The following is a 27,634-nucleotide window of genomic DNA, read 5'->3' on the forward strand; positions in this document are numbered from 1 at the left end:
TTTGTTTTAACAGATATATTTACTCAACCTACATTGAAGGAAGGGCCACATTATAAATGAGAAAGCGTTTTACAGCTTCTGCAGGCAGAGTCCTGCCCATCACTCTTTATCACACCAACATACAAGGATGAAGCAGAGGAGGAAGGGCTGCAGGCCAGGAGGTCACACCCGCAGTCCTGGGGAGGCCTTTCCAAGATGGCCACTGGTCCTTCTAAAATGACTTGCTTCTTGTCCTGTGGACCCCAGTGCTCTCTCGGGAATTTCTGGCTTCCTACCCCACCTGGTTTGGACAGAGATGTATGAGAGGAAGTTTGGCCAGGGACTGCATCTTCCTGGGATCCAGGGAATTGAGAGTCCCAGTGCACTCACAGGCCAAGTCTCACCTAATTGGCCAGTTGAGCCTGAGAGTCCCAGCTGTGCCAACTGGAGAGCATCTTCCCCAGCAGAGGGGCCAAAAGATGCAGGTGCCATGAATACTATCCTGCTGAGGGGGCAAGACAGAGTAACAGGTGAGTTGAGCCAGTCTGCTGGTACCAATACCCACGCACTTCCTGCAGCAGCCGCTTGGAGCACATTGGCCTGCCTGTCACTGTGACCCCCAAGGGCTCTCTTCTGTCCCCTCCCTCTCCACTCTGTTCCCTGCACAGGAGGCCAGAGCTGAACAGGGCGGAGGAGGGTGCTCAGCACCACGTCATTATCATCAGCACAGACCTGGGTCAGGAGTCCTATCCTCCCTGGGAGCACAGGGTCCTGGGTGAGTCATGACCCTCCTGACATCGCAGGAGCACTGCGGTCATCACTCAGCAGGGCATGGTAAGCATCATTGACAGGTGAGTCCTGGGAGCCTGGACCTGAACACATCACCCCCTATAGCCCCACTGTACCGGGCAGGGCCAGTCAAGGCAGCAGTTCTGAACTTTAACGACAGTAGAAATAATTAGGGGGTCTTGTATCACCATGGGTTTAAATTCAGTGGCCTGAGATCTTGCATTTCTGGCCAGCTTTAGGCGATGCTCTTGCTATCGGACCTCAGACCACTCTTGATGAGCTACAGTTTACAAGGAATAGACGCGGAAGACAGTTTTTAACAACAGAGGCTTGTAGACAACACTGGATTCTTCTGCTTCCCCCATTAAGGCATTTATCAGGCTCAACCCACAGGCAGGTTTACTGAAGCCAGCACTACAGTCGCAGTGAGTCATCTCAACAACCAAAGGAATGTGTGAGTTTGTTTTTTCAAAAACCAAGAACTTGACTTCCCAGATGAAGATGTCAATCTCTGCTCATGTGCTTCCCCAGGCATCCTAAGGGTCACTGTTGTGATGACCTAAGGCCCCTGAGGTGGGTGAATGGTCTTGGGAAACAGAACAGAAACATGAAGCTGGGAAAACTAGGGGACACGGGAGCAGGACAGCCAGCCCGGGGTGGTGGGGAAGACAGTCAGCTGGTCACAGTGGCTGCTGTATGTATGAGCAGGGGGTGGGCAGAGATGGAAGCAAAACCTTGGCCTGGCTGAATGTGAGTGTGTGCACAGGAAAGGGCTGGTAGCACAGGGGTGGGCAGCCACGGAGTGTACAGCAGCAAACAACTCCCACTTTTAGCACCGGCTCCAAACCAATACTACAGTGAACTCGCCTAGACATCCCAGGTCATACTGTCCCCTCTGCTTTCGTGTGACGGTTGGAGTCAAGTCTCCCAGGAGCGGGAAACTGGACAACCTACACTGTAATCAACCTGTCCTTTTTTGGAAAGCATGGAATCTACCTTCTAAGAGAACTTCATGCTTAGGGGAACTTGGGGTCATCTCTCCTCCACAGATACCACTGATCATCCAGATTCTTCCTGTATATCCCCACTCCTGGGGAACTGACTCCCTCCAGAGAGAGCCAGCTCCATGATACTGCATATATGACCTCTACAAAATGTGGAATCTGCTCTGAAATGGACTCCTACCCACTCACTAATCTGCTTGCCTTCCAGGGAAGCACGGTGCTTAGCATCCACCTTCCTTTTTCATTCCTCCGTCTTTAGGCAGGATTCCCCTCAACCACCCTTGCGGCCACCACACAGCAGGTCCCCATGTCCCACGAGAGTGTGGTGGTCAGCCCTGTTCAGGGCAGACTAGGGAGGTGTGGGCTGTGACAGGAACAGGAAGCAGCACCCAGCAGGAGGACCCAGACTTTGAGCAGATGTGACCGTGTTGGTGGCTCCCATTGCTCCAAGCAATCACCCACGAGGTGTGCAGAGGACCAACGGGCACAGAAGTAATGACAGGGGGAGGAAATGGCATGTCCTGAATGTGTCACAGCCCCTGTCCTGCTGTTCTCAGACCATGCAGCTGGGCTCTCCCCTGCCCATGAACTGCCTAACATCTGGGCTTTGCAAGAAAGAACCCTTAGATTCTCAAGGATGTGGAGAACTCTGCTGTTGGTTGCCATCACAGTCTTATCAGAGACGAATATGCTGAGATAGGTCTCAGGGTCTGCAGGAGAGACAGACATAGCTCCACATTAGCCTGGTGAGGGCTGGTCCCTGATCTGCGCCCGGACTGGCCTGGAGTTAGAACCATCACTGGATCAGTTCCTGATAGTATCAGGTGCTTAATGATTTCTGAAATTAAAAATGGGTAAAATAGGGGTGGGAGGTGCAGGATTCGATACTTGAGCAGGTGCGGGAGTGGCACCGCTCAGGATCATCCCCGTGGGAAGGGAGAGCACATCCTGCAAAACAAGGACAGGGAGATGGAAGCCATCCTTACGCTGGAGACTCTCAGCTCAGCAGGACCCCTGGAGCCATCTCATACAGTGAGTGTTTCAAGCATACTTAGAAATTAATAAATCAGATGAAATGTTTACACTTCAGGTCGACCTGAGCTCATCTGGAGGAGAACTGGGTAGCTGGTGGTCTCTTAGTCAGTGAACAGTAGGTGCTGAAGGGCCCCTGTTATCCAAGTGAAAATGAGCTGGTGACCTTGATCGACTTCCTCTTGCTGTCTCCCACTTGTTCTCTGCTGTCCAACCCTTGTTGCCCAGTGCAGGGCCATGCAACCCCACAGAAACGGAAACCTCTCAGAGATGCCTCTGCAGGAGTTTGTGCTGGAGGGATTTGAGGGTGGTCCGCAGACCCAGGCCCTGCTCTTTGCTCTGTTCCTGGCCCTGTACGTGGTGGCCGTCCTGGGGAACCTCACCATGATCGTGGTCATCACCCTGGATGCCCGTCTGCACTCCCCAATGTACTTCTTCCTCAAGATCCTCTCCTTTGAGGACCTGTGTTACTCGTCTGTCATCGCCCCCAAGGCCCTGGTCAACTTCCTGTCCTCCTCCAAGGTCATCACCTTTGAGGGATGTGCCACCCAGTTCTTCTTCTTCTCCATGATGGGCACTACTGAAGCTTTCCTCTTGGCCGTGATGGCCTATGACCGCTTCATGGCCATCTGCAGCCCCCTGCGCTACCCCATCTCCATGTGCCCCTCGGTCTGTGCCCGCCTGGTGCTGGGCTCCTACTGTGGGGGCTGCCTCAACTCCGTCCTGCAGACCAGCTTCACATTCAGCCTCCCATTCTGCAGCTCCAACCACATCGACCACTTCTTCTGTGATGTGATTCCCCTGCTACAGCTCACTTGTGCCAGCACAGCCATCAACAAGCTTGTCATGTTTGGCATTTGTGGCCTCATCATAGTGAGCACAACCCTTGTGGTCCTCATCTCCTATGGCTACATCACAGTGACCATCCTCAGGATGCGCTCAGGAGGAGGGAGACACAAGCTCTTCTCCACCTGCAGTTCCCACATGACAGCCGTGTCCATCTATTATGGGACCGTCTTTGTCATGTATGCCCAGCCGGGAGCTGTGGAGTCCATGGAGCAGGGCAAGGTGGTCTCTGTCTTCTACACCCTGGTCATCCCAGTGCTCAACCCCCTCATCTACAGTCTGAGAAACAAGGACGTGAAGGATGCCCTGCGGAGACTGGGCCAGAAGCACACAGCCCCGTGAAGGAGGGTGACTGGAGAGACAGAATGTCCTGAGGGCTGGACGTGAGGGCTTTGGGGAAGACAGAGGTTTGGTTTGAAGTATTTGTTCTTCATTCACCCAAATGATTCTTTCATTCATTTCATTCAACACTGTGGAAGCACATCATGGACCCTACATAAAAGTGTGAGATGATGAGACAGATAAGGCACCAGAAAAATGATGGTGAATGATGGGGCAAGACCATAATCTTGAAGTTTGAATAACACAACTGTCAGAGCAGTGAACAGAATATTGAAACAGAATTTATGTCCAAAGTTCAACAACTTCCACTGAAGGTATGTAACTAGACAAACTCTCAGGCCATTCCTATCACTCCTTCCCTGAATCTAATGTAAATATGTGCTCGGTAATCTCCCTGAACCACCTAGAAGGGGAACCTGAGGAGGCTCAGCCTGGCCCCTTCCTTGGTGATGGCCTGGGGTCACCAGAGCCAATTAGGGGGAGTTAGGAAGACCGTGCTCCCCCTCAATCCTGCAACAGGGCTGTTCCTCCTCCTCCCCGTTCTGCTCCCTGATGCCTCCACCCAGCAGGGCGGCAGGGAGCGCCCGTGCTCCTGCTTCAGAGGCTCCTGGTGCTCCCTGTCCTGGGTTCTCCCCTCAGACAGCAGCTGGGAGCCCCAGGGAGTCGGCATGAACGTCTCATACCCAAAGATCCAGTGACCTTCTTCCACGCAGCCTGACTACTTCTGAGCACAGAAAACAGTGCTTTGTTGGCTCAACCATCTCCGAATAATGATGACAGTCCTGATGTCTGCCCTAGAGACAGGAGATGGAGAGAGAAGATGCCCTTTCTTGGCAGAGAGCACAGCTCCCTGGCCCTCTGTCCCACACTCCCTGGGGGATCTTGGACCCTCTGTCTTGGCCTGCCCATTCAGAGCTCCACCCTCCTGCTCCATGGACCCAACACACTGCCTGCATTCAGAGCCCAGTGGCCTCATTATGTGTCCCTTTGGTGGGGTCATCCACTCCCATGGTCACTACGAGGAGGAGGCCCTGTGGACAAAGGGGTGGTCTGTACCCTGTATGGTCAGTAGGGATGTGTCCTGCCTCTCTGATCACAGCTCGCCATCTCCTCTCTACCTGCTCAGGACTGTGGGGAGAGGCTGACAGCTAACTTGTCTGATTGCTGCTCACAGTTACTCAGTAGGAAGCTATTCCAAGGTCTCTGCTTGACTCTTGTCCCCATCGGTCTCGTCTCTGAGCCCGCTGGCAGATATGGCTGTATTTGTCTGATACGATGCACTTCTTTCTTTGGGAAGTTCCCGCAGAGTTCTGCTTCACATCCGGCCTGCCTTGGTGTCTTCTCATCCCACACGACTGTTCCATCTTCCAAATTCTTCCCCTCGTTCTCTGGTCATCCTCCTCCTCTTCCTCCTTTCTCTTCTTATATTTCTCTTCCTCCTTCTTCTTTTTTTTCTTCTCCTTCTCCTCCTCCTTCTTCTCCCTTTCCCTCTCTCTTATTCTTCTTTCATTCCACGGATTTTCAAAAGGATATTCCTGGACTTATATTATCTTAATCTTAATTCCTGGACTTATAGTATCTTAGGGGCTTCCCTGGTAACTCAGCTGGGAAAGAATCTGCCTGCAGTGCAGGAGATCCCAGTTCAATTCCTGGGTCAGGAAGAGCCCCTGGAGAAGGGATGGGTTACCAACTTCCATATTCTTGGGCTTCCCTTGGGCCTCAGACGGCAAAGGATCTGCCTGCAATGAAGGAGGCCTGGGTTCCATCCCTGGGTTGAGAAGATCCCCTGGAGGAGGGCATGGCAACCCACTCCAGTGTTCTTGCCTGGAGAATCCCCATGGACAGAGGAGCCTGGTGGGCAGCAGTCCACGGGGTCGCAAAGAGTCGGACACAACTAAGCACAGCACATAGAATCTTAATCCAAAATGAGAAAAGGAAACACGTTTTTTCTCTTACAGAATAGTACGATTATCACTGATATGTAAATTTAATTATACATACAATAAGGGATTAGTGGTTCTAGTAGAAGAGCATTAAATCTGACTTTGGAATAAATTTAGGAAGTTCATCAGATAGTCAATGGAGTAGAAATTCTCCAATAGTCTGGAAAACATGATTTTTAAAAATCCTGCACATCTCCATTTGTCTATGTTACCCAGATTTCAGATTGTAGTGAACATCTCTTTACAGTTTTAGAGGTAGTTTATTTGGTTTGTTCATCCTATACATGCATTGCATCCTGTGACACAGAGCAAGTTCTCAATACATATCTCCTGGCTGATTATACTTTGAGTTCAGTGCTAACTAGCCATTGTACTCTGAAATATACCTGACATAGCTCTAGTTATCTTAATGTGATAAGTGTAGAATAAACATCTTAAATTTGAAGACCATGTTGTAGTTTTAATTCTGTTTCCTTACTAACTTTTTTAAAAGATTAATGATTTTTATTGTATTTAAAATAAAATTTATGTTGTAACCAATTTTAAGTGTACAGCTTGTTGTTGATGTTGTTCAGTCACTAAGTCATGTCCAACTCTTTGCAACCCCGTGAACTGCAGCACACCAGACTTCCCTGTCCTTCACTATCTCCCTGAGTTTGCCCAAACTCATGTCCGTTGAGCCAGTGATGCCATCCAACCATCTAACCATCATGAGTGTACAGTTTAGTATTGCTCAATATATTCACCTTGTTGTGTAACAGATCTCCAGAAATTTTTCATCTTGCAAAACTGAACTGCATACCCCTTCAGCAACAACTTCTTTTTTCCCCTTACCTCCACCACTGATAACCAACATTTACTTTCCATCTCTATGAAAGTGACTACTTTAAATTCCACAGGTAAGTAAAACACAGAATATGCCTTTTTCTCTCTGGCATAATTTCACTTGGCATAATTTTTTCAAGGTTCATTCATATTGCAGTAAATGAACAGATTTTCATCTTTTTAAAGGTTGATTCACATTCCATTATGTTTATACACCGCATTTTGCTTGTCTCTTCATCTATCATTTTGTTTATCTGTTCAACACCGAGGTTACTTCTACCTTTCGCCTGTTGTGAAGAATGCTGCTATTGTTGTCCAAATATCTCTTATAGTTACTGCTTTCTAAGTTCATACATGCAGTTACTGGGTCATATAGTAAACGTTTTTTTAATGTGGGGGAAATCCCCAAAGTACTTTCCACAGTAGTTGTACCAATTTACATTCCCATCAACAGTGCAAAAATCTTCCAATTTCTCCACTTCCTAGTCAGCCTATGTTCTTTTCTTTGTTTGTTTTTAAGGGTAGCCATTCTAATACTTGTGAAGTAGTTATCATATTGCTGGTTTTTATTTTAATGTCACAGAAAATCAGTAAGGAAACAGTGCTTTTAAGTGACTCATTATACCAGATAAAATGAATTGATATATACAGAATATTTTATCCCCAAACAGCAGAATACACATTTTTCAAAGTGCATGTGAAACATTCTCTAGGATAGATCACAGGCAAGGCCACTAAATAAGTCTCAATAGCTGCAAGAATATTGAAATCATAACACACCTTTTTTCTGACCACAAAGGTATGAAACTAGAAATCAACTACAAGAAAATAAAACTGCCAAACACCCCACAAACACAGAGACTTAAACAACATGCTCCTAAACAACCTACAGGTCACTGAATTAATCAAAGAAGAAATTTAAAAAACACCTGGAGTCAAAGGAAAAGGAAAACACACCAATGAAAAATCTATGTGATGCAGCTAAAACAGTTCTAAGAATAAAGTTTACAGCAATACAAGTCTAATTCATAAAATAAGAAAAATATCCAATAAACAATCTGACTTTACAGCAAAAGAAAATAGACAAAGAGAAAAAACAGAATCCAAATTTATTAGAAGAAATAAAATAATAAAAGACCAGAGACTTCCTTGGGAGCCCGGTGGTCAGGACGCCACCCCCAACGCACAGGGTGTGAGTGTGATTCCCGGTCAGGGCGCTAAGATCCCACCCGCCTCGGGGCCAAAAAAACCAAAACATAAAACAGAAGCAATGTCATAACAAATTCAATACAGACTTTAAAATGGTCTACATCAAAAGAATCTTTTAAAAATATAAAGCCAGAAATAAATTAATCAGGCTAAAAAAAATTGAAAAGATCTATGAAACCATGATTGGTTCTTTGAAAAGATGACTGCATTGATAAGCCTTTGCTACTGCTGCTGATAAGCCTTTAGACAGATACATTAAGAAAAAAGAGAAGGCCCAAATACGTAAACTCAAGTATGAAACAGAAGTTACAACCAACACTACAGAAATGCAAAATATTTTAAGAGATTACTTATGACCTATTATAAGCCAGTAAAACTGACAACTTACAAGAATTGGGTAAATTCACAAGAATGTAGTTTCCAAAGAAAGAATTAGGAAAAAATAGAAAATCTAAACAGTTCAAAAATTAATAAGAAGATTGAATCAGTGATGAAAAATCTTCTAATTAAGAAAAGCCACAGACCAGATGGTGTCATGGTGAATTCTACCAAACACTAAAGAATTATCAATGCTGATACTTCTCAAGCAATTTCAAAGTATTGAAGAGGAGGGAACACTCTCAACCTCGTTGCTCAAGTCCACCATTACCCTGATACAAAAGCCAGATAAGGCCACAACAGGAAAAGAAAACTACCAACTATTATCTCTGATGAACATAGATGCAAAAATTCTCAACATGTTACCAGAAAACTGAATTCAACAGCAATTAAAGTAATCAGTCATATGGGGAGGGAGGTGGGAGGGAGGTTCTGGAAGGGGAAAACATGTACACCCGTCGTGGATTCATGTCAATGTATGGCAAAAGAAATACAATATTGTAAAGTTAAAAAATAGATAAATAAACTAAAATAAATAAATAAAGTTATCAGTTATATACCATATTCAAATTGGATTTATTTCTGAGGTACACACAAATCAAAAAAGTGATACAAGACATTAACATACTGAAGAATACAAATTGGATGATCATCTCAGTCCCTCAGCTAGAACAGTGAAGGTATTTTGCTGACCTTGCCAGGTAAAAGCAGACTGCTTCACCGCCCTCCTGTGTCAGACACTAGACCTAGCATAACAAATTAACACAAAGCGTTACTTATAATGGGAATCTGTTCTCTAACAGGTCAGCAGGGCCCGCTGCCCTTGAAAGCTATAGGAAAGCAACAACATCCTTGGCATTCCTTCCCCTGTTCCTGCATCACTCCAGTCTCAGCCAGGAGTCTTCACATGCCCTTTGTCCTTGTGTCTTTGTGTCTCTGGGTCCTTTTCTCTTCGTATAAAAATGCCAGTCTTTGGATTTCTGTTAGTCGCTCAGTGGCAACCGACTTTTCGTGATCCCATGGACTGTAGCCTGCCAGGCTCCTCTGTTCATGGAATTCTCCAGGCAAGAATATTAGAGTGGGTAGCCATTCCCTTCTCCAAGGGATCTTCCTGACTCAAGGATCAAACCCAGGCCTCCGGCATTGCATGCAGATTCTTTACTGTCTGAGCCATCAGGGAAGTCTTTTGGATTTAGGGCCCTTCTAATCCAGTATGGCCTCTTCTTAGCTAATTCATCTGGAAAGACCCTATTTCCAAATAGGGTAATAGTCTGAGTTACCAGGACTCCTCTCGTATCTCAGCTGGTGAACAATCCACCTGCAACGCAGGGGACCCCAGTTTAATTCCTGGGTCAGGAAGATCCCCTGGAGAAGGGATAGGCCACCCACTCCAGTATTCTGGGGCTTCCCTGCTGGCTCAGATGGTAAAGAATCCACCTGCAATGCAGGAGACCTGGGTTCGATCCCTGGGTTGGGAAGATCCCCTGGAGAAGGGAAAGGCTACCAACTCCATGGTCCGGAGAATTCCATGGACTATATAGTTCATGGGGTCATAAAGAGTTGGACACAACTGAGCAAGTTTGCAATCCTGTTAGTATAGTGGTGAGTATCCCTGCCTGTCATGTGTCAGACCAGGGTTTAATTCCCTGATGAGGAAGCAACACATCCTTTGGGCTTCCCTGGTAGCTCAGCTGGTAAAGAATCTGCCTGCAAGGCAGGAGACCCCAGTTCAATTCCTGGGTCAGGAAGATCTCCAGGAGAAGGGATAGTCTAGCCACTCCAGTATTCTTGGGCTTCCCTGGTGGCTCAGATGGTAAAGAATCCACCTGCAATGCAGGAAACCTGAGTTCAATCCCTGGGTTGGGAAGATCCCCTGGAAAAGGGAATGGCTACCCACTCCAGTACTCTGGCCTGGAGAATTCCATGGACAGAGGAGTGTGGCAGGCTACAGTCCATGGGGTCGCAAAGAGTTGGACATGACTGAGCGAGTTTCACTTTCACTTTCTTTCTGAATTTCCAAGTAGAATTGTTTTTTGGGGGAAGAGGGTGGTGGTGATGCTATTCACCTTGCTACAGTGATGTTCCATGTTCTTCAAGGAAATTTATATTCTGCAGTTTCTGAATGTCATGTTCTATTTCTGCCAAGAAAGTATGCTTGCTTGATATTTTTAAATCATTTATAATATATAACTACCAACTTTGTCTTCTTGTTTTATCAATTACTGAGAGAGGTGTGGTAAAATATCAACTTCATATTGGATGTATCCATTTTTAAAGTCTGTCATATATTCTTTTAATATTTAAAATCTATTTTGTTGTTGTTGTTCAGTCGCACCGTCATGTCTGCCTCTTTGTGACCCCATGGACTGCAGCACTCCAGGCCTCCCTGTCCCTCACCATCCCCCAAAGTTTGCCCAAGTTCAAATCCATCCCATCGGTGCTGCCATCCAGCCGTCCCATCCTCTGACGCCCTCCTTCTGGGGCTGTTAGTGGTTCTCCTCCACTCTTCCCCAGGAGCAAATTGGACACCTTCCGACCTGGGAGACTCATCTATCGGTGTCATATCTTTTTGTCTTTTTATACAGCTCGTGAGGTTCTCACAGCAAGTATAATGGGGTGGTTTGCCATTCTCTCATCGAGTCTATTTTAGGTGTATACAAACTTAAATTTTTCATATCAAGTTGGATTGAATATTTTCTTTACAAAATAAATCTTTATAAACAACTTGTTCTTAAAAAATCCGTTTCATTTCATATTAATTGAGCCACACCAGCTTTCTTTTTCATAGAGTCTCCTGATATAACTTCTGCTAGCTTTTCTTCTCATACATTAGGCGCGTTCATATTAAAGCACATCTCTTTCCTACTTTTGGGGTTTAGACTCAGTGCTCCCTGCCTTTTCATACTGCTCACGGGGCTCTCAGTCTGGGGCGGGCACCCCCGTCTCAGGTGGGGCTCAGCCTCCCCCAGTGCCCTCCTCCGGCTGCAACAGAATTCACGGGGGTGCCTGGTCCAACCCACAGCTCTCCTGAATACCAGGCAGCGAGGACCCAGGGCACCGTTTTAAGGAAACCAGTCCCAGAAACAGAAATGCCAGTGGTCAACAAATATTAATATATGAAAAGATATGCAGCCTCACAAGGAAATAGCAGCCTGGGCTTCCCTGATGGTTCAGACGGTAAAGAATCCGCCTGCAATGCAGGAGACCCAGGTTCGATCCCTGGGTCGGGAAAATCCCCTGGAGAAGAAAATGGCAACCCACTCCAGTATTCTTGCCTGGAAAATCCTATGGGCAGAGGAGCCTGGCGGGCTACAGTCCACGGGGTCGCAGAGAGTCAGACACGACTGAGCGACTCCACTTTCATAGGCAATACCCGCCTGTTAAGTGTGCAAATATCAGGGTGGATGACAGTGAGCCATGGTGAGGGGAAGGAAATTCAAATCTTTGTGAGCCATTGGAAGAAAATAAGTTGTACGTTTCTGGAGGAAATAGACAGTACTAATTAAAAAATAAAGATAAAGCAAGCTGTCTACGCCATAACCCATGATGTCGTTGTAGGACCCTAACCTACAGAAATATTAGCAGGAGTCCAGAATGAACGTAGGTTGAGTCGTGGTTTGTGAGAGGAGGGAGAGTGAGGGAGTGGCCGTCAGGACAGGAAATGCGTGACGCTGGCTGCGCCCACACAGGAGAACACCGCGGAGAAGTTCAGAACCGACCCAGGAAGACCCCCTTGCTAGGCTGTCTGTTAAGTGAAGGCCCCAACTGCGAGCTAAGAACAGCATGACCTGATTCAACAAAGATCCTAAAAGAAAGGCTTCATGCATACGGATGCACCTTGGGCAGACACTCACCCAGCTGCTAAGAGAGGTGAGGCTATATTGGGGCCAAAGAAAGAGGCATTTCCATTTTACCGTTGTGTGCTCAATTGCTCAGTCATGTCTGACTCTTTGCGGCCCCAGAGACTGTAGCCCGCCAGGCTCCTCTGTCCGTGGGATTTTCCAGACAAGAGTAGTGGATTGGGTTGCCATTTCCTTCTCCAGGGGATCTTCCCTACCCAGGGATGGAACTCGCTTGTCCTACGTTGACAGGTGGTTTCTTTACCACTAGCGCCACCTGGGAAGCCCCCATTTTACTGTATCACATCTTAATTCTTGAATTTCATCAAGCGTGTGTTTATTCTGAAATTTCACACACACACACACAAGGAGAGTTTTAGACATGCCAGCAACAACAAAAACAAAGAACAGAGGGGATTCGGAGTCCATCTCCACGTTCCCATTATTCAAGGGGGTAAGGATGTGCCCACATTTCAGGCTTGCGGAGGCAGAGTCTCTGTGTCTGGAGTAGAGAGGGCCGTGTGCTGGCCTGGGCACAGATTGCCCACCTGCTCCCCTTCCTCACATTGACGACCTCTGAGGATGGGCAGGAGTGAGTGCTGAGGGCCAGGAGGTCACCTGCCCCCTGGGGAGACCCATCAATGGAGGGGCACTGGGTCCCTCTAACTTCTCTGTGTTCCTCTCCTGTTGGGCTCCCACTGCTTGCTGAAGACTTCAGGCTTCCTGTCTGTCCTGCCTTGGGTTGAGGAGGGTCAGGGGAAGATTGGCCTCAGGACCACAGCTCCTGGGACCTGGGGGTTAGGAGTCCCAGCACACTCAGAGCCCAAGCCTCACCTAATTGGCCATCAGAGGCCTTGAGGTCCCAGACCTGCAGGGAGAGAACACCTTGCCTCACTGAGTGACCCAGAGGTGTGGTTAGGGCATGGAAGGGCAGCTGAGCTTCCTCGAAGTTCCCGTAGCTCCCACTCCAGAATCTGGGGCCCTAGTCTGATGCTCTGTGAGACCCCGGGCACCCTCCTAGGGCCCTCCCCACTCTCACTTCACAGGAAGGCAGAGCTGAAAGGGCAGCAGACAGGGGTCCTGGTGCCGACTGATCATCATCAGTACAGACCTGGATCAAGAGCTCAGGAGACCCTGGGGGAGCAGTTTCTGGCTGTGTGGAGCTGGGCGATCACAACCCCCACCTGGACAAGGTAAGGTCAGGGCAGCCACCCTCAGGGCTGCAGGAGTGGGAGGAGGCCATGGGGGTAAGGGCAGCAGGGACGTGTATACAGCAAGCACTCAGGGCAGCTCTTAGCAGGGGAAGTGGGGACACCCTCCTGCCTGGCCAGCCCTGGACTCGTCTCGCGGATAACACCATGGCCCAGGCTCAGAGGCAGTGATGCTGAGATGGGAATCTGGGCATGCAGCGGAGAGAGACAGGAGATACCCGCATTAACCCAGTGAGAACTGGCCCCTGCCCTGCTCCCAGCCTGTCTAAGACATGGTGGGCAGAGGTGCCCAGTAAACATTTCTGAAATTAATGAATGGTAAACTAAGGGGCAGAAAATGCAGGGTTAGATACTTGAGAAAAGAGTGGAAAGCTGGCAGCACCTCTGGGAAGACAGGAGGCTGCAGTGCCATTTCTATGCTCCAGACTCTCAGCTCTGCAACCTTCCTGGCATCCCCACCCCACCCCACAGTGACTACTCAGAGTCCCCACAGGCTGAGTGCTCCCTGCATATTTGTGAACTAGCGAATCAGAGAAAATGTTGCCTTTTCAGGTCAGTCTGAGCTCATCTGGAGGACTGGGCGCTGAAGGGTCCCTGAGGTCCAAGACAGCATGACCTTGTGAACCTCACCTGCTCCCTCTCCCTGCCCCCGCCTGCTCTCTGCCCTGTGCCCCCCAGCTCAGGGCCATGGCACCCCACAGAAACGGAAACCTCTCAGTGATGCCTCTGCAGGAATTTGTGCTGGATGGATTTGAGGGTGGTCTGCAGACCCAGGCCCTGCTCTTTGCTCTGTTCCTGGCCCTGTACGTGGCGGCCGTCCTGGGGAACCTCACCATGATCGTGGTCATCACCCTGGATGCCCGTCTGCACTCCCCAATGTACTTCTTCCTCAAGATCCTCTCCTCTGTGGACCTGTGTTACTCATCTGTCATCGCCCCCAAGGCCCTGGTCAACTTCCTGTCCTCCTCCAGGGTCATCACCTTTGCAGGATGTGCCACCCAGTTCTTCTTCTTCTCCATGATGGGCACGACTGAGACACTCCTCTTGGCCGTGATGGCCTATGACCGCTTCGTGGCCATCTGCAGCCCCCTGCGCTACCCCATCTCCATGCGCCCCTCAGTCTGTGCCCGCCTGGTGCTGGGCTCCTACTGTGGGGGCTGCCTCAACTCTGGGGTGCAGACGATCCTCACATTCAGCCTCCCGTTCTGCAGCTCCAACCACATCGACCACTTCTTCTGTGATGTGATCCCCCTGCTCCAGCTCACTTGTGCCAGCACGGCCGTCAATGAGCTGGTCTTGTTTGGCCTCTGTGGCCTCATCATCGTGGGCACCACACTTGTGGTCCTCATCTCCTACAGATACATCACAGTGACCATCCTCAGGATGCGCTCAGGAGGAGGGAGACACAAGCTCTTCTCCACCTGCGGCTCCCACATGACAGCCGTGTCTCTCTTTTATGGGACCCTTTTTGTCATGTATGCCCAGCCGGGAGCTGTGGAGTCCATGCAGCAGGGCAAGGTGGTGTCTGTCTTCTACACCCTGGTCATCCCGATGCTCAACCCTCTCATCTACAGTCTGAGAAACAAGGACGTGAAGGATGCCCTGCAGAGACTGGGGCAGAAGCACACAGCCCCGTGAAAGAGGGTGGGCAGAGAAACCCGGTGTCCTTAGGGCTGGACAAGAGGACTTGAGTGGAGGCACTAGGTTTGCTTTGAGGAATTCATTCTTTATTCATCTAATTCATTCTTTCATCCAGCATTTTATCCAGCCCTTCTTTGAAGCACATCATAGACCACACACTACAAGTGTGAAATGCAGAGAAAAATAAGGCATCTTCTTTGCCACCAAAAATCTAATGGCCCACAATGGGGCAAGATGCTAAACTTGAAGTTTGTGTAACACAGTGGGTAGAGTCATGAACTGGGAGTCTTTGAAGCACAGTCCAGGCCCCAATTCAACATCTACAAGTGAAGGTATGTGGACTAGACAAATTCTCTGACCTTATCCTTTCACTTCTTTGTTGAATCTAATGTAAATATGTGCCCAGCAATCCCCCATGAAACAACTAGCAGGGGGCCTCAGGACGCTCAGCCTGGCCCCTTCCTTGGTGATGGCCTGGGGTCCCCATAGCCAACTGGGGGGAGGTAGGAAGACCGTGCTCCCCCTCAATCCTGCAGCGGGGCTGTTCCTCCTCCTCCCCCTTCTGTCCCCTGATGCCTCCACCCAGCAGGGCGGCAGGGAGCGCATGTGCTCCTGCTTCTGTCCCCTGATGCCTCCACCCAGCAGGGCGGCAGGGAGCGCATGTGCTCCTGCTTCAGAGGCTCCTGGTGCTCCCTGTCCGGGGTTCTCCCCTCAGACAGCAGCTGGGAGCCCCGGGGGGTCAGCCTGGATGCCTGACACCCAAAGTTCACCATCCAACCTGACAGGTGACACTGTCCTGACTACTTGTGACCCTAAGAAATGGGGCCTGGTCAGCACAGACACCTCTGAATAAGGATGGAGGTCCTGGTGCTGCTGCGGAGAGCAGGGGGTGGAGAGAGAGGGTCCGCTTTCTTGGTAGAAGCACAGCTCCCTGCTCTCTGTCCACACTCCCTGGGGGAGCTGGATCGTCAGTCTTGACCTCCCCATTGAGAGCTCCAGCCCCCTGCTCCATGGACCCAACACACAGCCTGGACCCAGGGCCTATCGTGTTTCCCTATGGTAGAGTCATCCACTCCCATGGTCACTCCCAGGAGGTGGTCTCTGGACACGAGGGTGGTCTGTCCCCTGTAGGGCAGGGGGACGTGCCCTGCCCCTCTGATCACAGCTCTCCCCCTCCCTCTCTCCACACTCCGGAGGACGGTGGAAGGGGCTGACAGCTAAGCTATCAGACTGCCGCTCCCACGACTCAAGTGGAACCTCCTCCAAGCTTCCTGCTGGATTCCTATTCACATTGTCTTTCGGCTCCAAAACTAATTCTAAGTCTGCCATAGATTATTGTACTCATCTGATAACAAATTTTTACTTGAGGATTCCCCAGACAGTCTGCTTCACAGTGACAGACCTGGTCTCATGCTACAGCTGTCCCCTCTCGCGCACTATCCTCTGTCTCTGTTGTGTGTGTGTGTGGGGGGGGCGTCATTCCATGGAACGTTAGAGGAATATTCTGGGGTCTTCTACTTGATCCAAATTTGGAATATGCATATATATAATATATATTCATTCCATGCACAAGTGTAGATTTATCTTAATTCTGTAGAATTTAAAGTTATACATAGTAAGAAATCAGTCAAGGGTTCATAGTAAAACAGCATTTATCCTGAATTAGGAATAAATAAAAGATCTGACTTTAGATGGAACAAAAACTTGACAATAGTCTGCAGGAGAAATGTAAAATAAACAAACAAAAAAACCCAGAAAATTGTAGATTGTTTCTATCTAAATTACCTACATTTCAGATTGTAGTGCTGAACACAGTACAATGTTAGAGGCGATTCATTTTCCTTTGTTCATCTTATACAATGTTTTGTATGCTAGCTCCACAGAGTAGATTCTCAGTGGTACATATGTACTGGATGATCATAATTTGAGTTCCTTGTTAACTAGTCATTGAACTCCAAAATATACCGGCATAGCATTACAGTTATGAGCTTGGATTTGGCAATGATTTCCTGGATATAACTGAAAAGCACAGGAAGCAAATGTGCAAACAGATACAAGGACTACATCAAGCTTAAAAATCTGTGCGTTAAAGACTTAAATAAGAGAAAAGGGAACCTGTTGGATGGGAGAAAATGATTGCAACTCTTATGTCTGATATAGGGTAATATCCAGAATATATGAAGAATTCCTACCACTTAAGACAAATAATCCTATTAAAAATGAGCAGAAGATTTGAATAATTATTTCTCCAAAGATGATATACAAATGGGCAACAAACATATGAGAAGATGCTCATCATCACTAATCACTGGGGAAACATAAATCAAAACCACAAGGAGATAACCCTCACATCCATTAGAATGGTTAGTGTTAGAAACAAAAAGCAAAAATACAGGAAAAAAAAAATAACCAGTGTTGGAAACGATGCAGATCAATTGGAACCCTTATGCTCTGCTGGTGGATGGCAAAATGATGCAACCATTATGGGAAACAGTACAGAATTTCCTCCAAAATTAAAAAAAGAATTACCACATGATCCACGTTTGAGTATGTATCCAAAATAATTAAAGACAGTTCTCTAAGAGATATTTGCAAACCCAAGTACATAGCAGCATTATTGGTGATAGCCAAAAGGTAGAAGCAAGCCACGTGTTCGTTGTGGATGAGATGATAAACAAAATGATACACATACATATGATGGAAAGGCATCTGCCTTAAAAGGGATGAAAATCTTGTCACCAGATGCAACACGGATGACATTGTGCTAGTGAAATAAGCCAGACTCAAAAAGACAAAAGCTGTATGATTCTACTAACATGAAGTAAAGTCGTCACATTCACAGGAACAGAAGGTAGAAAGGAGGTTCTCAGTAGTGAGGTAAAGGGGGTTGGATAGAGAATCATTTTTAAGGGGGAATGGAGTCCAAGATAAAAAGTTCTGGAAATCTGTTGTACAGAAATGTGGATATACAAATCACTACTGAACTACGTGGGCTTCCCAGGTGGTGCTAGCATTAAAGAACCACCTGCCAATGCAGGAGACATGAGACACAGGTTTGAACCCTGGGTCAGGAAGATCCCCTGAAGGGGAGCACGGCAACCCACACCAGTACCCTTGCCTGGAGAGTCAGTCCATGGGATTGCAAAGAGTTGGACACGACTGAAGTGACTGAGCAGGCACTGAACTGTACACTGAAAATTATTTACAATTTTAAAGATTTTTTTGAGGTCAAAAAAATATATAACATGAAATTAATCATTGTAGTCTTGCCTCCCTGCTCTGATTAGGAATTCCAGCACTGTGTTGAGTAGACACGGTGAGTGTGGACATCTTGTCTTGTTTCTGATCTTAATGGGAGAGTTTTCGGGTTTTCATCACTGAGTATGAAGTTAGCTGTGGGCTTTTCATATATGACTTTTATTATGTTGAGGTATATTCCTTCTATTACTACTTCATTGAGGGCTTTTTTTTTGGTAAGGGTATTGAATTTTGTCAAATGCTTTTCTTAATCAGTTGAATGATCATGTGTGTGGGAGGTTGGCAGGGGAGTTATCCTTCATTCTGTTAATGGGGTATATACAGTGATTGAATTTCTAAAAACACCTCTTTTGATAGTGTTTACTTACATTCTAGCTCTGGAATGATCTTCTGTCCTTCCTCTTTTCACCTCTTCCCCATCCCTCTCTCTCTCTCAATAGGGAAAGAGATAGATAGATAGATGATAGATAGAATGTGTTGTCATTCAAAAGGTATTTCTGTAGAAAAGGTGGAATTGGGCCTGTTGTATCACATTGACACAAATTTAAGAAGGAAAATCCATAATAATTGTCAAACACAATGTACCTCCATCCCCCCTGACCCCACCAAGATGCAGGGCTTAGCCATCTCCTGTTGGCCACTCATCAGCCTTGACCGATGGGCCCCTTGCCTCCACTTCAACTCTTTTCAGCCCATTTTCAACGCCATTGGAAAGAAATATGATAGAAAAGGAGTGAGGCTCAAATGAAAATACTTTGATAAATTGCTGGGACTCATCTGCAGTTAGGAAATCATACTGAAGTAAAAGAGAAGAGATTAACCGATCCATCAGAATGAAGAAGGATGAGGAAAACAGGGACTCCCACATTGCTGGATGTTCTTCATGGGAACAATCATTCTGAGAGAAACCTGGCCAGATGAGTGGATAAAGAAGGAATAATTTCATATAATGCAGTTGCTCACCAAGAACAGTGAAAGAACAATGATTCACAGCAAGAACAATTCACATTCCTGTCCTTGTGAAAGCTACGGATGTGGACAGTCCAGACACAGAGACTTGGTGAAGAAACTGCAGCAGAGGCGAGGGATGGATATCCTCCCTGCTGACCCTTAGTCAATCCTGTGTCACTAGAGCACCTGTCCCATGGAACCAGAGCCTCTTAAAAGGGAAGGCCTCTAGCCTTTGAGTAGAGTAATTGGTTAACAAAAAGAAAGATGCAAGAAAAAGAACCTCCATAATGTAAGATTAATACGAAAGTTAATGAGATTGAGAAACAATATGCCTTTCTACTCAGGAATTCACTTCCAGATATACACTTTGGAGATGGAAAATAATGTCCATTGCATAATTTTCATTATTGAAAAAACAAATGAAAAAAGAAAGTGGAAGTAACCTAAAAGTCTCTGTAGAGAAAATTCCACAAGTAGTTGGGGGCATAATTTCACTTTTAAAACAATTGAAATAAGTGAACTAGAACAGGAAGCAACAGTTAGAACTGGACATGGAAAAACAGACTGGTTCCAAATAGGACAAGGAGTACGTCAAGGCTGTATATTGTCACCCTGCTTATTTAACTTATATGCAGAGTACATCATGAGAAACGCTGTGCTGGAAGAAACCCAAGCTGGAATCAAGATTGCTGGGAGAAATATCAATAACCTCAGATATGCAGATGACACCACCCTTATGGCAGAAAGCGAAGAACTAAAGAGCCTCTTGATAAAAGTGAAAGAGGAGAGTGAAAAACTTTGCTTAAAGCTCAACATTCAGAAAACTAAGATCATGGCATCTGGTCCCATCACTTCATGGTAAATAGATGGGGAAACAGTGGAAACAGTGGCTGACTTTATTTATCTGGGCTCCAAAATCACTGCTGATGGTGATTGCAGCCATGAAACTAAGAGACGCTTACTCCTTGGAAGAAAAGCTATGACCAACCTAGATAGCATATTAAAAAGCAGAGACATTACTTTGCCAACAAATGTCCGTCTAGTCAAGGCTATGGTTTTTCCAGTGGTCATGTATGGATGTGAAGTTGGACTATAAAGAAAGCTGAGCACCACAGAATTGATGCTTTTGAACTGTGGTGTTGGAAAAGACTCTTGAGAGTCCCTTGGACTGCAAGGAGATCCAACCAGTCCATCCTAAAGGAGATCAGTCCTGGGTGTTCATTGGAAGGACTGATGTTGAAGCTGAAACTCCAATACTTTGGCCACCTCATGTGAAGAGCTGACTCATTGGAAAAGACCCTAATGCTGGGTAGGATTGGGGGCGGGAGGAGAAGGGGACGACAGAGGGTGAGATGGTTGGATGGCATCACCGACTCGATGGACATGAGTTTGGGTAAACTCCGGGAGTTGGTGATGGACAGGGAGGCCTGGCATGCTGCAATTCATGGGGTCGCAAAGAGTCGGACACGACTGAGCGACTGAACTGACTGACTGACTGAACTGAAGTAGAACATGGAAGGATTGGGAAACGTGATCAAGATCCCTGCAGTGTGCATTCTGACACAGAGCTGGAGAGGTGACATAGCCGTGAGACAGGAGAGGGAAAGTGTATTGCTGACCCTGCTGGGTGAAAGCAAACTCCCTCGCCACCCTCCTGTGTCAATCACCAGGGCCGCCATAACGAGGCAACACAAACTCAGTGACTTACAGCAACATGAATTTGCTCCCTCACAGGCCTGGAGGACAGATGCTCAAGATCAGGTTGTCAGCAGTGTCTGCTGCCCTTGAGAGTTCTAGGAAAACTTGTACGCTCTTGCTGGGGGCTCTCGGCACCCTCGGCACCCCTCCCCTGCCCGGTTGCTGCGCGTTCCAGCCGCTGCCCTCAGCCCTTGTGTCTCTCTGTCATTTCCTCCTCCTAAAAGGACACCAGTCATTGGATTTAAGTCCCACTTAATCCAGCATGATCTCATGCTGACTTATTTGGAAGGACCTGATTTCCAAATAAGGTCACATTCTGCGTTCCAAAGTAGATGGTTTGGGGGAGAAGATGTTACTACCTTAGTAGACTGATCTTCCATGTGCTTCGAGGGGGATTTATACTCCATAGCTGCTGAGTGTATTGTTCTATCTATGTCAAGTAAGTCCATGTGGTTGATACTTTCATTCAATTCTAACGTACTATTATCTGCTTGTTTCATCAATCACTAAGACAGGTATACAAAATATCAGCTATAATTTGGATATATGCATTTGTCTTTAATTCCACCAGTTTCTGCTTTATACATTTAAATTTTCTATTAGTCATGTACAAATTTTTTAATTTTCACATTCTCCAGTTGAATTTAATTTTCTTTGTGAAGTGCCTCTTTATAAACTTTTTTCCCTGAACTTTACTTTGCATAATAATTAATGAGCCACATCAGCATTCTTTTTCTTAGAATGTTTGCAATACAACCTTTTCAGGCTTTTATTTATATACTCTCTGTCATTTTATATTAAACATACACCACCTTTGTACTGTGATTTTTATTTCTATTCCAAATTAAAATATTTTTTAAACAGATACCTTTACTCTTTCTGGATTGAGTGCATGACCACTTGAAGCATAGAAAGAGCTGTGCTGCTGCCCCAGGGAAATATTTCCTGCATGTCACTCTTCTCATCACTACACGAGGGTGGAGGTGGAGGGGAGCAGGGGCTGTGGGCCAGGCGGTCACACTGGCTGCCTGGGGAGACTTCTCTAAGGAGGGGCACTGGGTCCCTCTAACTTGTGTTTTTCCCCTGTTGGTCCCCCACTGCTTCCCGAGGACCTCAGGCTTCCTGCCTCCCCTGCCTTGGGCCGAGGGGGGTCAGGGGAAGAATGGCCTCAGGACCACAGCTTCCTGGGACCCAGGGGGCTGTGACCCCCAGTGTCAGGGGAAGAATGGCCTCAGGACTGCAGCTTCCTGGGACCCCGGGGGCTGTGACTCCCAGTGTCAGGGGAAGATTGGCCTCAGGACCGCAGCTTCCTGGGACCCAGGGGGCTGTGACTCCCAGTGTCAGGGGAAGATTGGCCTCAGGACCGCAGCTTCCTGGGACCCAGGGGGCTGTGACTCCCAGTGTCAGGGGAAGATTGGCCTCAGGACCGCAGCTTCCTGGGACCCAGGGGGCTGTGACTCCCAGTGTCAGGGGAAGATTGGCCTCAGGACCGCAGCTTCCTGGGACCCAGGGGGCTGTGACCCCCAGTGTCAGGGGAAGAATGGCCTCAGGACTGCAGCTTCCTGGGACCCAGGGGGCTGTGACTCCCAGTGTCAGGGGAAGATTGGCCTCAGGACCGTAGCTTCCTGCGACCCAGGGGGCTGTGACCCCCAGCACACTCAGAGCCCAAGTCCCACCTAATTGGCCGTTTGCAGCCTCAAGTCCCAGCTGTGGCAGGTGGAGAGAATATTCCCCAGCAGGTAGCCCCAGGGTCCAGGCACCTTGACATGCCTCACAGACGATGGGACAAGATGTGGAGGGGCAGGTGAGCTGAGCTCATCGTCTTCTCTGCTTGCACCATGCCCAGGGACCTCCTGCAGCCAGACTCTCGGTGGGACCCCAAGAGCCCCCTCCCACCCTTGTCTCACTGCACAGGAAGCCGGAGGTGGGAGAGGCAGGCATCCTCAGCGTCCTCTGGCCTTCGTCAGCACAGACCTGGGTCGGGAGCTTTGGAGACCCTGGGAAAGCAGATCCTGGCTGTGTGCACTTGGGTGTGTCATGACTCTCACCTGGAAAAGGTAAGGTCCAGGCAGCCACCCACCAGGGCTGCAGGAGTGTAAGGGGGCAGCAGGGTTCTGTCTGTAGTAAGCCCCCAGGCCTTGTTCTCAGCAGCTGGAGTGATGTCCACTCTCCTGCCTCCCTACCCGGACCTCAGCTTCAAGGTTGTGAAAGCAGTGCCTCTTACTTTAGCCAGTGAATGAGTCCTCCGAGCAACTTGTTCAGTAGCAGGTTCTGATTCAACAGGTAGGTTTGACTGGAGCGTCTGCATTTCTGACCAGCTCGCAGGTGGTGGTGATGCTCATGGTCCCTGGACCACACTTTCAGTTAAGAGGGTTAACACTGAATGTTAGTACAGGTTATGTTCCCCTGCAGAGAAGTGTCCAGCTGCCCTGACCTCATCGAGTGCATCCCTTAGGCTTGGATTAAAGGCCTCCTCATGTCACTGATGCCCATGGATGACCCTGGGTGACCTCAGCAGGCTGGAGACCTCTGCTTGCTTGTTGTTCAAAAAAACAAAGAGCCTAGCTTTGGAAATGGAAATTTCTATTTGTTTTCAGATTACCGGAAGGAGTCACTATTTTATCATGCTAAGGGCTTGTCAAGAGAAATGGTCAAGTAATACTGAGCACAAAACCATGAACTCAGAATCTTTGAGTTCACCATAGAAACACCTGCTTCTTGGGGTGTGGGGGTGAACAGGTGTGCCACACTAGCCACCTGTCCCCACTACATGTGAATGATCCCTGGGGGTGGGCAGCATGGATCCATCAACTTAGTACCAGCAGGATACAAAGCAGACCCCCTTCTGCCCTTCCACCCATGCTCCTGTCAGCACAGCAGCTCCGCGAATCAACACGGTGGCCAACTGATATCTGTTGCACAGCCCTGCTCTGACCTTCTGAATGGTCTGTCCTGTGACAAAGGCAAGGGGCAGAAAGACCTCAGAGAATTCCAGAGAATAGACAGAAGCCCAGATCTCTCTAGTTTCAAATGGAAAAGGCTGTCCTGACTAAAGGACTCAGTCCTGAAGTGATTTGCAGAGCATGGGGAGTGAGTCACCAGTGACAATGATAGGGAGGACATGCCTGTCTCTTGAAAGTTGGGCTTTTCCCTTTCCATAATTTGGCAAACATCTGCACATGGGCAGGAAGCCCCATGAGAACCTCAAGGGTGCAGAGAGCTCTGCAGATGAAATGCCACCGTGGTCCAGGCCCGGAGGCCATGATGCTGAGATGGGGCTCAGAATCTGCAGGGGAGACAGACAGAAAACACCCACATTAGCCTGGTGAAGGTGGGCCTTTGCTCTCCTTCCAGTTTGGCCTGGAGATGGGACCATCACTAGGTCAAGTCCTGGTGGGCCAGGGGTCCTCAGTAAACATTTCTGAAATCAGTGAGTGTGTTTACAAGGAACAGAAAGTATAGGATTAGCTATGGGAGCAACGAGTGGAAATGGCAAAATTCAGGAGCATCCTTGAGGGGAGGAGAGCATTTACTTCAAAGGAGGAGACAGGGGGCTGCAAACCCATTCTTATCCTGGAGACTCTCAGCTCTGTAACCCTCCTGGCACTCACCCCACCCCTGTAGTAACAACTCAGAGAGTTCCACAGAGTGAGTGCTCCATGCATATTTATGAATTTGTGAGTCACGGGCAATACTGCCCTTTCAGGTCAGCCTGAGCTCATCTGGAAAGAGAACTGGGCAGTTGGTGGCCTCTTGGTCAGTGGGCAGTGAGTCATCAAAGGGTCAAGACCATGTCACCCCGCAAAAATGGAAGTCTCTCAGAGATGCCTCTGCAGGAGTTTGTGCTGGAGGGATTTGAGGGTGGCCCACAGACCCAGGCCCTGCTCTTTGCTCTGTTCCTGGCCCTGTACGTGGCGGCCGTCCTGGGGAACCTCACCATGATCGTGGTCATCACCCTGGATGCCCGTCTGCACTCCCCAATGTACTTCTTCCTCAAGATCCTCTCCTCTGTGGACCTGTGTTACTCGTCTGTCATCGCCCCCAAGGCCCTGTTTGACTTAATGTCCTCCTCCAAGGTCATCACCTTTGCAGGATGTGTCACCCAGTTCTTCTTCTTCTCCCTGCTAGCTACCTCTGAAGCTTTCCTCTTGGCCGTGATGGCCTATGACCGCTTCATGGCCATCTGCAGACCCCTGCGCTACCCCATCTCCATGTGCCCCTCAGTCTGTGCCCACCTGGTGCTGGGCTCCTACTGCGGGGGCTGCTTCAACTCTATCCTGCAGGTCAGCTTTACGTTCAGTCTCCTGTTCTGCAGCTCCAACCACATCGACCACTTCCTATGTGATGTGCCCCCTCTGCTCAAGCTTGCCTGTGCTGACACAACCCTCAATGAGCTGGTCATGTTTGGCCTCTGTGGCCTCATCATCGTGGGCACCATACTTGTGATCCTCGTCTCCTACGGCTACATCACAGTGACCACCCTCAGGATGCGCTCAGGAGGGAGACACAAGCTCTTCTCCACCTGCGGCTCCCACATGACAGCCGTGTCCCTCTTTTATGGGACCGTCTTTGTCATGTATGCCCAGCCGGGAGCTGTGGAGTCCATGGAGCAGGGCAAGGTGGTCTCTGTCTTCTACACCCTGGTCATCCCGATGCTCAACCCCCTCATCTACAGTCTGAGAAACAAGGACGTGAAGGATGCCCTGCAGAGACTGGGCCAGAAGCACACAGCCCCGTGAAGGAGGGTGACCAGAGGGGGATATCCAGTGTCCTGAGGGCTGGATGGAGAATTCAGACAGTAAACCACGAGGAGCCCCTCAAACCTCTTCCACTTCCAAATGGAATGGGATGTGTTGAAGACTCACTGATCCATTTATTCAATCACATTGCTTGAAGGTATTTATGAACCAGACATTCACTATGTGTGAGACGCAGAGATGAAGAAGGATGCTCTGCACCCAGAACTCTACATGTTGCAAGAAGGAGCAGTGACTCACGTCACATGAAGACTAAATGAATGGAGCGGGAGTCAGGGCGGGACTTGTCCCCTTTGTGTATCACAGTTCTCTGGGCCATTCCATGGGTTTTGGTAGGAAAGAAGTCAGACATACGTGCATTGTTCAACCTTGGAAGAAAAGGTGTTTGCATGCAACATACCTCCATCTCCCAACCCCGCCTGGGATGCAGGACTTCACCACCACCTGTTGGCAGGACATGACTGCCCACTGAGGGCCCTCTGCCTCCAGTTGGCCTTTTTTCAGCCCACTTTCAACACCACCACCCAAGAGATCTGTTTAAAATGATAATGGCCAAGGTGTTCCCCACAGTCAGTAGGGGTGAGTAGGAATAGGCTTGGCTTCAGTGGCTCAGGGCTGACAAGCAGGGCCTCTCAGGGAGGAGCCAGGTCAGTGGTCTGATGTGAACGTGGAGGTTCCACTTGGGGTCAGAAGCACCCCTGGGCTCCTGCTCCATCACAACAAGGGCACGGATGACACTGTCGTTTGGGATGATGACCCCAGTCACAGCACCACCTTCCAAGTCACAGGATGGAAGACATGAAGCATAAACATAGGTACAATTTTGATGTAGCTTCAGAAAAAAATACTCAAAACATATCCATTCAGGGAGTTCACCACCACCCAGGTCGAGAATGAGAAACTGACCCAATTTCCACAAGATCTTCCCTCATTATAGTCGTTGGCTGCCAGGGTTAACATGAATCCTGCTTCTAACACACAGATTAGTTTTGCCTGCCATGAACTTTCAGTGAATAGAATCATAGAATCATCCAGTTTATCTTCTGTGCCTTTTTTTTTTTTTGGCTCACATCTTTATGAGATTAACCCATGTGACTGCCCGTAAAGGGTAGTTTTGATTTTTCATTACTACGTAAGATTCCACCATATGAAAATACTACAATGTATCCATTCTACTATTGATGGCCATTTGAGTTTATTCAGTTCAGTTCAATCACTCAGTTGTGTCCAACTCTTTGCGACCCCATGGACCCTCAAGAATAAAAGCAAAATATAGCAATACAGCATAAGCCAAATAACAGTGCATCAGGTTGATTAGTTGGGCTTGCCAGGCCCTGCTAAGCTAAGGAAACACACACAGTGTGGACCTTGGAGCGCCGGGTCAGCGCAGGTGCAGCACACTGCTTGTGCATGCACTAAGATGTTTTCTCAAGGCATATGCAGGTCTGTGACCTCCTACTAGGTGATAGCCCTTGTACAAGAAAATGACAAAGATAGTTTAATCAATAAAACGGGAGACGTGACCGGGGACACAGGAGGCTGACTTCATCATAACACAACAGATACTTCCTGCTTGCCAAGACATGAAGTAAAAGTGATGTGGCTCCAAGGAACAGGGCTCTTGACCCAAGAGGTTTTGAGTCCCCCGGTCCCATCTTTGAAACTTTAATTCTATCTCTAGTTGCTTTTTCCCAAACTGTGTGTCAACCACTTTCGATTCCTACCTGCTGTGCTGGCTGCAGCAGACGTGGAAAGGCTTATGGTTACCAGGGGTTAAGGGGGGAGGGATCAACTGGAGGACTGGGATTGATATATACACACTACTATATATAAAACAGACAACCAGCAAGGACCTGCTGTACAGCACAGGGAACTCTACTCCACACAGTGTAGTGATCTGCACAGGTAAAGAATAAAAACAGTGCATACATG

The 27,634-nt window shown here is 48.1% G+C and overlaps 3 protein-coding genes and 1 long non-coding RNA gene across 5 annotated transcripts; 3 read left to right on the top strand and 1 right to left on the bottom strand.

Moving 5' to 3' along the window:
• LOC145504585 (uncharacterized) lies at window positions 1-3,594 on the bottom strand. The gene is made up of 3 exons (XR_014052313.1): window positions 1,974-3,594; window positions 384-481; window positions 1-280 (listed from the first exon to the last, which is right to left on the bottom strand). It is a non-coding gene; the product is annotated as an uncharacterized LOC145504585 (long non-coding RNA).
• Window positions 3,042-27,634, top strand: LOC145504577 (olfactory receptor 9S13-like). Of its 2 annotated transcripts, none has more exons than XM_081485670.1 (2): window positions 3,042-4,306; window positions 22,860-27,634. In XM_081485670.1, exon 1 carries the CDS (start codon window positions 3,042-3,044, stop codon window positions 3,990-3,992), a length of 951 nt encoding a protein of 316 aa, XP_081341796.1. In that variant the 3' UTR covers window positions 3,993-4,306; window positions 22,860-27,634. The 2 variants fall into 2 exon arrangements, with proteins under 2 accessions (XP_081341796.1, XP_081341795.1); XM_081485669.1 differs by lacking the exon at window positions 22,860-27,634 and adding an exon at window positions 4,632-6,059.
• Window positions 12,015-16,797, top strand: LOC145504579 (olfactory receptor 9S13-like). Its single transcript, XM_081485672.1, has 4 exons — window positions 12,015-12,217; window positions 13,233-13,379; window positions 13,950-15,644; window positions 15,696-16,797. The coding sequence occupies exon 3, from the start codon at window positions 14,085-14,087 to the stop codon at window positions 15,033-15,035; it is 951 nt and encodes a 316-aa protein (XP_081341798.1). The 5' UTR covers window positions 12,015-12,217; window positions 13,233-13,379; window positions 13,950-14,084; the 3' UTR covers window positions 15,036-15,644; window positions 15,696-16,797.
• LOC145504580 (olfactory receptor 9S13-like) lies at window positions 24,737-27,634 on the top strand. The gene has a single exon (XM_081485673.1). The coding sequence runs from the start codon at window positions 24,737-24,739 to the stop codon at window positions 25,682-25,684; it is 948 nt and encodes a 315-aa protein (XP_081341799.1). The 3' UTR covers window positions 25,685-27,634.

Source organism: Giraffa tippelskirchi, chromosome 5 (genome assembly GCF_054371585.1).
Source record: "Giraffa tippelskirchi isolate mGirTip1 chromosome 5, T2T-mGirTip1v1.2.pri, whole genome shotgun sequence".
Classification (NCBI taxonomy): Eukaryota; Metazoa; Chordata; class Mammalia; order Artiodactyla; family Giraffidae; genus Giraffa; species Giraffa tippelskirchi.

What these genes read in the sequence shown, in the direction of transcription:
- LOC145504579 (XM_081485672.1), top strand. Translation starts at nt 14,085, where the DNA reads ATGGCACCCCACAGAAACGGAAACCTCTCAGTGATGCCTCTGCAGGAA.
- LOC145504580 (XM_081485673.1), top strand. Translation starts at nt 24,737, where the DNA reads ATGTCACCCCGCAAAAATGGAAGTCTCTCAGAGATGCCTCTGCAGGAG.
- LOC145504577 (XM_081485670.1), top strand. Translation starts at nt 3,042, where the DNA reads ATGCAACCCCACAGAAACGGAAACCTCTCAGAGATGCCTCTGCAGGAG.